Genomic DNA, 11,040 nt, shown 5'->3' with positions numbered 1-11,040 from the left:
ATATACAAAGATAAAGCTCTATAAATAAGCTTTTGGTATAACAATTAGTTTAATTGTCGTCAATTTCCACTGCCAGGAAACAAGTACAAAAACATTTTAAACTCTTTCATTCTTCTTGAAAAGAATGAGTCAATCAATATTTTATGTACAATCGGCTACATAAATTTGTATACATATACAAAACTTTGAAACTTGTATACGACTTTGGCATATATATAACCTACTAGATGTTGGAATAAAAAAGAACTTAATAAAGTAGTCTATGTTCTTTCAAACTATGTTCTACATCTGTGCCTAATTTCATTAAGATCCGTTGAGCCGTTCCGTTGATACATCCATTCATAGTAAGATAGATACCTATCCGGAGAACCAAAGTGAAAAAAAAGACCTTCGAATGCCTTTTTTGTGGTTAATTCCCTTATAATACATTTTGAAAAATCACCTCTCGAACTTGTATGAAACTCTCTATATATAGGTTATATCTATGGCCTTTAGTTTGAAATATATGTTTGCAAATATCCGTCAGAATAAAGAATATAAGCATATTTATTTATATAACAGAAGTATATAAGTGTTTATGTATATAAATGTATACATATGTATGTAGTTGACTGTACATTCCTGCGGTGGAAATCTAATGCTTTAGATAATTTTATGAATGTGTAGTTTAGAGAGATTGAACTTTTGAGATGACGAAAGACTGAATTATGAATGGTAACACCATACTAAAATGTACCGTTTAAATAACTTAATTAGTTAAAATTAAGATTTTAATAACTTCCAGTAAATTTATATAAATTTAATTATTGAATGGTCAGTGCCAGAGTAATTTGGTTACACATGGTAACACTGCCTGAACTTTTAATTGTACAAAAATATATATTTTTGCCTAAATTTGTATTAAAAATGTATATAAATCAGTTATTTCACAAAGTGATAAAATTTTTATCGGACATTTCAATATTTTTTATGGGTTGCTAGTGAATAAAAATAGTTTTCAGTCAATAAAACATTTTTATCTTGGTTGTGTTGCCATGTGTAAAGGCATTATTTATTTTGTACGAGGAAAGGAATATTTAGTTGATTACTGTTGTATGAAGCCTGTACATAATTAATACTTTAAAAGGTAAATTTATTAAAATTCTTTGTTAATATAAATTTTTGTTTTTATTTCTTACCCTCTTCACAATCATCATCATCAGCTCACTATACATCCCCACCGAGGGGCTCGGAGCCTACCCCAATTTAGGGGGTGACTAGGCCATAGTCAACCACGCTGGCCAAGTGCGGGTTGGTTGACTTCACACATATCATTAAATTTCTTCTCAGATATGTGCAGCATCACGATGTTTTCCTTCACCGTAAGAACGTCGGATAAATGTACATATGTAAATCGAAAAACACATTGGTACATGGTGGGATTCGAACCCAAGACCTGCAGATTGCAAGTCAAGTGCTTAACCCCTGAGCCACCGACGCTCGTCACAATACTAACTGTATAATCTTGTTCTTAATCCATTGTATTCTTCAATTATAGGATTAACACATGAGATAAAGAAATGTGGAGAAAATATAAACAAAAATACAAAATTTGGGTTATTATTTAAATATTTATAGACCACTAGCTGTCGCCCTCAACTCCGTCCGCGCGGATTTAAAAGAAAACTGAATAAGTAGCCTTTATGTTCTTCTGGACTATACTCTACATCTGTGTCAAATTTCATCAAGATCTGTTTAGCCGTTCCAGAGATACCTTCAAACATCCATCCATCTAAACATTCGCATTTATAATATTACTAAGATATTGTGTATACATGATTTATTTCTTTTTTTTTCCTGATACAATCACAGACTGTTAAAACATTCTCCAATATGCATACAGTTGTTTCTCAGTTTCCATATATCTTGACAAATGAAATCTTGGTCGGCGCCATCTGTGATCAATTGTTATTACCGTTCATAAACATGTTCATATCAATAATTACATCTTCTTCATCATCCTCATCCTCTTCCATGTTGTTCTGCACATTCTGATTGGCTGCAGACAAATAAATGCATATGTTTACTGAATCATCTGAACTAATGTTCAATTACAAGTTTATTTCTTTATGGTGGCAAACAATCAACCAGCCAACTGGGCTTGCAGAAGAGTGACTGCTGCCTATAGACCTTGAATCGATGGAGGGGATGCACAGAACAGAATATCTTAATCCCTTTCTATTCTTTCCTTACAGAAAAAGGGTGTGAAGGATAGGAGCACTAAAATTAGGCCTCCAGCATGTCAATTAGGATTGTTGAGATTATCAGCTTATTTACATCTCTAACGAGCTTATTACATCTCTCGCATTGGAAAATTGTTTTTGCCATGCAATAAATCTATACATACCATATAAACAGTTGGAAAGTATCAACAAATCTAATTCCTGTTCATTGCAAATTATCTCTTCATCCATAAGGCCAGCCTTGTCCGCGTCCGCAATCCCGTTGCCCTTTGGCGCAGACTGCATTAGATTCACTGCAGAAGTGGTTGGCACTTCACTTACATTTACTGTAGTTTTAGTCTCTAAGTTAGAGTTAGTCTCTCCTTTGAGGTGATACTTTATACTCTCTAGTTGTAGCCTTTCTATCTGTTACAAAAAGATACATTTAAATACAATTATCGCGAAAAATAACTGACTAACAGAAACACATTTTATGTTTATAAACAGCTTATACAATAGTATTTTAGAGGCTTTAATAACGGGGGAAGCTTCACGCTATAACGAACCTGAAGGCTATTTCGTTGCTTTTTTATTTGCGTTAATGCATCCAGTATCCATTTTTTCTCAGCAAGTAACTGCGACTCTTCTAGGATATTACTCCCGAGCCTGTTCATCAAAGTTTTTTGTGACATGTTTTTGACTTAATGAAACAAAGAATTGCATAAAAAATTCATGAGAAATTATCAAATTATAATCAAAAGTCAACAAACGAAACAAACTTTGCAAATTATTCGATAATTGTCAAATTTGCCAAAAAAACAAAAAAAAATCAGCTGGTCTCAAAGAGTAATCTTATTCATTCAAGGTCACTTTTATCAAAGAGTGATAATCATTTACAATTAATTTTGATTCCTTTTTGCTGAACATATTTTTCAGAATAACATAATAAATAACAATTTGCGTAGAATGTAACAAAAACTATGAATATTATCTAATTAATACTAAAATATTTTTTTTAATACAAAATAATAGCAACACCTAATGCCTTCTATCAGTTTTTCTGAAATCGGAATTCAAATTTCAAATTCACCACATAGTGCAGAGTAGTTCGCGAGTATCTATAAAATAAGTTATAATTTTTTTTTATAAAGGACCTCAAGGAAGTTTCATGTAAAAATGGATTGGAAATACAGCAATTATGATTCTTCAGACGACGAGGGTGAAAATGACTACGACTTGTGTACCATAGAAAGACCAAACACATGCGCTTTACCGTTCGACCCTACATCTTTAGAAAACATAATTCTGAAAATTAGCGACCAGTTCAATTTCCGCGTTTTATGGAAAAGTCCTCGTGCTAAGGCAGCATTGGTGGTGACCGCTGGACTGACTGTCGCTGGAAGTTTAATAGGCAATCATTATGGCGGGAAAACTGGCGCGGCTATAGGCGGTGTCGTTGGAGGCGCTTGTGGTGTTGGGCTAGTCAGTGAGTAGAACAATTTCCTTCTAATTTGATGAGATAATTATAAGTAATTAAACGTAATTAAAATACAAACCAAATGTATTGAATACTTTTTAAACTACCCTCAATGTATTTTCGAGTAAAGATTTTAATTTAATACGATAGTGGTAGAATTTTTGAATGTAGGTAGTTTCAGTATTATTGCCGATATTTTGTGATTTCCTGTTGTATTGAGACCTTTTACAAAAGCTTTTGCTAATGTTTAGTTTGTAATATTTGTAGTGTATTCCGCAATCGTTTCCGCCAACGATCAATAGATGTCGCTGCGGGCAAATTAAAATGCGCTAGCGACCGGGTGAATGCAAATTTACTTACCTGTTATAATTTTTATGTCGTTGTAGTTGGTCTTTCAAAGTGTTAAATAAAGTGAATTGTGATAGTGTGTGTGTTTTCGTGAATCCCTAAGTAGTTTATTGTACATGGTGCCGAAACCCGGGATGGACTTTGGACTCTGCATTGTAAAACACTTGTAATTTTTCAAGATTTTATTCTACGGACTTAGAAAAATCAGCAGTGGTTTTAGACTTAGAACAATTTTAAGTGATCTTCAACTTGTAATTTTTCAAGATTTTATTCTACGGACTTAGTAAAATCAGCAGTGGTTTTGGACTTAGAAAATTTTTAAGTGATCTTCGACTTGTATTTTTTTGTGATTTTATTCTATGGACTTGGAATATTCTCAAACAATATTCAACTTAACTGAGTTTTGAGAATTTATGTGAACTGTTATTAACTGAAAAATGGCTGAGAAATTACTTAAGAATCAAGCTGATCTACTAGGAAGGTTGGAGAAAGCTCAAACAAACTATAAGAAGACTCCGAAAATTAGAATAACTAAAGGTTATGTAGAAACAAGGATTGATACTTTAGAAAAGTTACATGCAGAATTCAACAGTAATCACAAAGAACTTATTCAGATAATTAAACCTGAACAAGAGCAAGTCTTACCTTACTTTACTAATGATAAATATGATGAGTTTGAAGAGACATATATCGCCTACATGTCAGATCTCAAAGAAGTACAGGGCAGGTTCACTGAAAAGCACAAACCTGAATCGAATACTCCGCCGTGTAATGAAGTTAAGCTTCCAAGAATACAATTACCAACGTTCAGTGGCAAATACGAGGAGTGGCAGACATTCTACGATATGTTCGTGTCGCTAATACATAACAATGAGAAATTATCAGCTGTTCAAAAATTGCACTATTTGAAAAGCAGTGTACAAGGAGAACCAGAGAGCATGCTGCGTAATTTCGCTACCACAGACCAAAATTATGATGAGGCTTGGAAACAACTAACTAAACGTTACAACAACAAACGGTACAACTCAAACGCAATTCTGAAGATACTTTTCTCACAAAAACAAATCAATACAGATTCCTCGCATGGTATCAAACAATTACTTGATACAACGTCTTCTTGTTTGAAAGCTTTGAACAATATTGGAATTAGAACTGAAACATGGGATGTTATAATAGTTCATCTTGTGGTTTCCAAACTAGATGTGGAATCTCATAAACAATGGGAACAGCAGATAAGTCTTATGGCTGAAGATATGCCTTCGTGGGCGCAACTTGTTGAATTTCTAGAAGCTAGATTCCGAAGCATGGAGATGATAGATTCTAGTAAGCACACTAAGCCGTTGACACAAGTGAAGAAACCATTGACTAAGACTAAATCATTCCACTCAGCAGTACAACAACAGGATAACAAGAAGAATGATACAATATGTGCTCTCTGTGGCGAGAATCACCATTTGAATTTGTGTAAGCAATTTGAGAAGAAATCTGTACAGGAAAGAAGAGATTTTATACAATCAAAAGGGCTATGCTTTAATTGCTTGCAACCAACGCATGTTGTTATGAAATGCCGATTACCAACTAGTTGCAAGAAGTGCGGACGAAGACATCACACTATGTTACACTTTGATAAGGAAGAGTTCACGGAACAGACGATTGGAAATCAAGGAGAGAAAAATCAAAACAAAGGTGACGGAACGAAGCATTATGGGTCATCCACAGCTAACCCTCTAAATATAGTGGCGAACTTCTCAAAGCAAGAATTAAGCTATCATGTGCTGCTGGCGACAGCTATCATCAAGGCTCGTTCAAGGAACGGGAAGACATATCCGATTCGTGCTTTGTTAGATCAAGGTTCTCAAGCTTCTTTTGTAACGGAAGCAACGGCTCAGTTACTTGGTCTCAAACGCTTTTCTGTTAATGGCGTGGTTTCAGGTTTGGGAGGTGGTCAAACGCGTGTTAAATACATGGTAACTTTAGGTCTTATGTCGCGCCACAACCCCGAAATTACCTATCACGTAAATGCTTATGTTCTAGGTTCACTTACCTCACTGCTTCCAGGTGACAAGCTGGAAACACCTGACTGGCTAGAACTCCAGCAATTGAATTTAGCTGATCCAAATTTTGCTTCACCAGGTAAAATTGATGTTTTATTAGGAGCTGAAGTGTACTACGAAGTTTTATTAGACGGCATTATGAAACAACCTCAAGGAAAACTCTTAGCGCAAAATACGGTCTTTGGGTGGATTTTATATGGTAAATTGTCGGATTCATCTTCAGCTAATGATAATGTTACGAGTTTACATTTGCGTTTCGCTCCAGAGGATGACTGTCTCAAACGTTTTTGGGAAATTGAGGCTGAACCTGATCAGATTCAGAAGAGACTGACTAAAGAGGAGCAATTATGTGAAAATATCTATCAAGCTACAACTGTTAGAAATAAAGAAGTAAGGTTCGTTGTCAAACTACCATTTAAGAATGAGGATCCTGCATGTCAATATGGACAGTCGAAGGATATTGCAACGAAAAAACTTATATCTTTAGAAAGGAGGTTAACAAAAGACCCTAAATTATATGAAGAATATCGAAAGGTTTTAGATGAATATTTGACTCTTAAGCACATGACTCTTGTTGATGAAGCGGACATTGACAATCCCAAAGCGGTCTATCTACCTCACCATGCTGTCGTTAGAGACGACAAGGATACGACTAAGGTTCGTGTGGTCTTTAATGCATCGAGCAAGGGCATCAATGACGTCTCACTTAATGACGATCTTCTAGTTGGACCTAAGCTCCAACAGGATTTGAGGCATTTATTGATGAGATTTCGCACGCATCGAATTTGTATTGTTGCTGACCTTGTGAAAATGTATAGGCAGGTGCTTGTACATGCCGATGATACGAATTTTCAAAGGATACTTTGGAGAGCCCATCCAGATTTGCCTATTCAACACTATAAGTTGTTGACATTAACTTTTGGTACGGCATGTGCTCCGTATCTGGCAGTGAAGACGTTACAAAGGCTGGCTGACGATGAAGCTCACAGTTTTCCAAAGGCATCAGAAATAACTAAAAGAGACTATTACATTGATGATTTAATGACCGGATGTGATACAGAAGAAGAAGCTAGAAGCGTATATGATGAAATGAATAAACTAATGACATCTGGAGGATTTCAACTACAAAAATGGAGCAGTAACAGTAGTGAGTTATTAAAATATATTGGAGAGAACAAACACAGTAAAGAGAAGTCAGTGCCAATCAAAGCTGATAATATGATGAAGATTCTAGGTCTACAGTGGGATCGAGCTACAGATAATTTTGAATACACGGTCGCTTTACCTGAGGTGAAATATCCCATTACAAAAAGGCAAGTCCTGTCCGACATTGCTCGATTATATGATCCAATGGGCTGGATTGCGCCGGTTGTAGTTTCAGCAAAGATTATTATCCAGAAAATATGGCAAGAGCATTTAGACTGGGACGATCATATCACCGGTGAGTTGCAAGAGCAATGGATCAAGTTCAGGAATGATTTGGTTGAAATCAAGAAAATTGAGATTCCTAGATGGATTAAGAGTACTAGAGGTAGCTATTGTGAGCTACACGCATTTTCTGACGCGTCTCAAGCAGCTTACGCTGCAGCAGTCTATATTCGAGTTATAGAACATGACAGATCGGTGCACGCAAACTTGATATCTGCTAAAACAAAGGTTGCCCCTATAGATAAGGTAATGTCAATTCCCAGATTGGAATTGTGCGGAGCGACTCTTGCAGCAAAATTGCTATCAGAGATATCTCAAGTAATGAACATACCGAAAGAAAATCTTCATGGGTGGACTGACTCCACAATCGTATTGGCATGGCTGAAGGGTGGAGCTAGCAAATGGACTACATTTGTCAGCAATCGTGTATCAGATATTCTCTCGATTATGGATTACAAACAATGGCAACATGTTTCGACTGACACAAATCCTGCAGATTGTGCGTCAAGAGGTTTACAGCCCTCAGAAATGAATTCCGAATCTTTATGGTGGCATGGACCTGTTTGGCTAAAACAATCTAAAATAGAAGAGTCGAAATGTAATGTAGCTGAAACACATGAAGAAGAAAGAATAGTTTCTATGAAGGTGACACAAATAAAAGAAGAGAATTATGAATGGACGAAATTTTCAAACTTAACAAAAATGCTAAAAGTAATGTCATTTTGTAGAAGAATGTTGACAAAAAAGGAAGAAAGACAACAATTACCTATATGGGTTAAACGATATGTGACAGTTAAAGAAATGAATCGAACGTTAGAGATGTGTATCAAACAAGTTCAAGGAATTGAATTTGGAGAAGAGATAAAGTTGTTACTAGAAGGGAAAGAAGTCTTGAAGAAAAGCGCACTTCATACTCTCTGCCCAGTTTTGGATCAAAATCGGTTGCTGAGAGTGGGAGGACGAATCGAACAGGCTGATGTGAGTTACGACACTAGACATCCAATTATATTACCAGCTAAAAGTCACCTTACCCAGCTTTTGGTCGCGGACGCGCATGACAAGACTCTGCATGGCGGTCCGCAGATTATGTTGAACTTTCTTCGTTCAAAGTATTGGATATTACGAGCTAGAGATCAAGTCAAGCGGTGTTATCGTCAATGTATCACTTGTATGAGATACTCCAAAGCAGCTAGAGTTCAGTTGATGGGACAACTTCCCGACGCGAGATTGAAACCTTGCAAACCATTTAAAGCGACTGGAGTAGACTATGCGGGTCCTATTAATATCAGATTTTCACCAGGCCGTGGAGCCAAATCTTACAAGGGATACATCAGTTTATTCGTGTGTATGGTCACGCGTGCAGTACATATTGAGGCAGTAACTGATTTATCAACAAAAGGCTTTATTGCCGCTTTCAGACGATTTACCTCTAGGCGAGGTCATTGTCAAGACCTTTACAGTGACAATGGCACGAATTTCGTTGGAGCCGACAAACAATTACGTGAGATGTTTGATTGTGCCAAGTCAAATCTGCCCCAAGAAATCGCTGAAGCGTTAACGTTAGAGTCTACGACATGGCATTTCATTCCTCCGCAATCGCCAAATTTCGGTGGATTGTGGGAAGCAGGCGTACGCTGTGCTAAAGCACATTTACGAAAGGTAATTGGGGATACTACGCTAACCTATGAAGAGTTGTCTACCGTATTATCACAGGTTGAAGCGTGTTTAAATTCACGTCCTATATCGGTTTTGAGTAATGACGCAATTGACCCTCTCCCACTGACGCCAGGTCATTTTTTAATTGGAGAACCTATGTTTAATATTTCTTATGATAATTATACAGATTGTAATATTACTGGTATTGACAGATGGAAGTTAGTTCAAAAAATGGTTGATAATTTTTGGATAAGATGGTCTAAAGAATATTTGGTTTGTTTAAATCAAAGATATAAGTGGAATTCGAAATTACCAGAACCAAGTGTTAATGATGTTTGTATTGTTAGAGACGATAACTTACCACCAACTAAATGGCTTTTAGGTAGAATTGTAAGTAAGCATACTGGACCTGACAATGTAACTCGAGTAGTAACTATTCGTTGTAAAAATGGATTATTAAAAAGACCGTTGAGTAAAATTTGTGTTCTTGACAAATGATTTACATTGTCACGGTGGGCGGTTTTATTTTTTTATTATTTTTGTATCCTTAGTTTCTTTACCAGTTTATATTACATATAGATGTTAAGTTCTTTAGGTTAAGTAAAGTTTTATGTCTTTTGTAAGTGAATATTTTGTTGTTTGATTTTTAAAGGACAAGTCCTTGGTGGGCGGAATGTTTAGTTTGTAATATTTGTAGTGTATTCCGCAATCGTTTCCGCCAACGATCAATAGATGTCGCTGCGGGCAAATTAAAATGCGCTAGCGACCGGGTGAATGCAAATTTACTTACCTGTTATAATTTTTATGTCGTTGTAGTTGGTCTTTCAAAGTGTTAAATAAAGTGAATTGTGATAGTGTGTGTGTTTTCGTGAATCCCTAAGTAGTTTATTGTACAGCTAAAAATGAGTAAATTATTTTCTATTATTAAATAGACGAAAGACACAAAATCCACCAGCGAATAAAAAATACTATTCACGATATTTTAACTATATTGAGTGATGGTAGTTTTTGTCTTAATTTTTCTATTTTACTATAATTTGTATTTAATTTAATGTCATAATTTCTATTGTTCCAGTTGTTGCAATGAGAGACATATGGAATGATATAAAATCGAAATTGTCTGATGTGTTCGACATGGTTTACGATTACCTAGCTGGTCTAGGTTTTGACGATTACAAAAAAGCTGCAATGTTCTTAGTCCAAAATGGCAGTTGCAGTAAACAACTGGCATTGCTCATATTGCAAATATCTTCAAACGCATTGGGACAGAAGATTTTATCTAGCTTAACATCAGCTTAAGAAAGTTTCCTATATTGTGTTTATTACAAAACTTCAACCTGTTCTTTTTCACTATTCTTTATCTTACTTTTTCTCTTCTTTCTGTTGTGTTCTATTTGAAGCATGTTTCCTGAGAAACATCAAACACAATGTATTATGTAAATCGTTTTATTTTAAATATAACTGTTATAAAATTCATTTTATGCACTAACCTTAGACATGACTTGATAATTGTGAATTTTACAGAAATCACGACGACTGATTATTTATTTACAAATTATAATGACCGTATTGATATTTGAGACATAATTGTAATATTTAATGTGTAATTATGTTTAAACGACATTCTTGATAATTTTTATTTAAGTTCTTACATTTATCCCAAGTTCGGTTGTTCTGAAATCTGTAAGTTTTTTTATGTGAAGCGACTAATTGTTCGTAGTATTTACTGTATAAGATGTGATTATGAATGAATTTTTGTTTTAAATAAAGTGTTTTGAAATCACGTAATTTATTAACAATTTGATTTTGTTTTAATTTAAATCATAGCTTCCTTGTACTACTAATGTCATGTTTTCCATGTTATATTCGCCACTAA

General features: G+C 35.2%; 2 protein-coding genes across 2 annotated transcripts; one reads left to right on the top strand and one right to left on the bottom strand.

Annotated features, from left to right (window-relative positions):
- Positions 1-1,820: 1,820 nt before the first annotated feature.
- LOC106710360 lies at positions 1,821-2,973 on the bottom strand. Its single transcript, XM_014502381.2, has 3 exons — positions 2,768-2,973; positions 2,387-2,627; positions 1,821-2,038 (listed from the first exon to the last, which is right to left on the bottom strand). Exons 1-3 carry the CDS (start codon positions 2,891-2,893, stop codon positions 1,941-1,943), a joined length of 465 nt encoding a protein of 154 aa, XP_014357867.1. The 5' UTR covers positions 2,894-2,973; the 3' UTR covers positions 1,821-1,940.
- A 269-nt stretch (positions 2,974-3,242) lies between these two features.
- Positions 3,243-10,463, top strand: LOC106710294. Its single transcript, XM_014502311.2, has 3 exons — positions 3,243-3,304; positions 3,353-3,687; positions 10,240-10,463. Exons 1-3 carry the CDS (start codon positions 3,243-3,245, stop codon positions 10,461-10,463), a joined length of 621 nt encoding a protein of 206 aa, XP_014357797.2.
- The last annotated feature ends 577 nt before the right edge of the window (positions 10,464-11,040 follow it).

The sequence above is a fragment of the Papilio machaon genome, chromosome 18 (genome assembly GCF_912999745.1).
Source record: "Papilio machaon chromosome 18, ilPapMach1.1, whole genome shotgun sequence".
Classification (NCBI taxonomy): Eukaryota; Metazoa; Arthropoda; class Insecta; order Lepidoptera; family Papilionidae; genus Papilio; species Papilio machaon.
This window is presented reverse-complemented; position numbering and strand designations above follow the sequence as displayed.

What these genes read in the sequence shown, in the direction of transcription:
- LOC106710294 (XM_014502311.2), top strand. Translation starts at nt 3,243, where the DNA reads ATGCCTTCTATCAGTTTTTCTGAAATCGGAATTCAAATTTCAAATTCA. An exon ending in AATTCACCACATAGTGCAGA is followed by an intron (nt 3,305 to 3,352) that starts GTAGTTCGCGAG and finishes TTTTTTATAAAG; the next exon opens with GACCTCAAGGAAGTTTCATG. An exon ending in TTGTGGTGTTGGGCTAGTCA is followed by an intron (nt 3,688 to 10,239) that starts GTGAGTAGAACA and finishes CTATTGTTCCAG; the next exon opens with TTGTTGCAATGAGAGACATA.
- LOC106710360 (XM_014502381.2), bottom strand. Translation starts at nt 2,893, where the DNA reads ATGTCACAAAAAACTTTGATGAACAGGCTCGGGAGTAATATCCTAGAA. An exon ending in AGCAACGAAATAGCCTTCAG is followed by an intron (nt 2,628 to 2,767) that starts GTTCGTTATAGC and finishes TTTTTGTAACAG; the next exon opens with ATAGAAAGGCTACAACTAGA. An exon ending in ACTTTCCAACTGTTTATATG is followed by an intron (nt 2,039 to 2,386) that starts GTATGTATAGAT and finishes ATTTGTCTGCAG; the next exon opens with CCAATCAGAATGTGCAGAAC.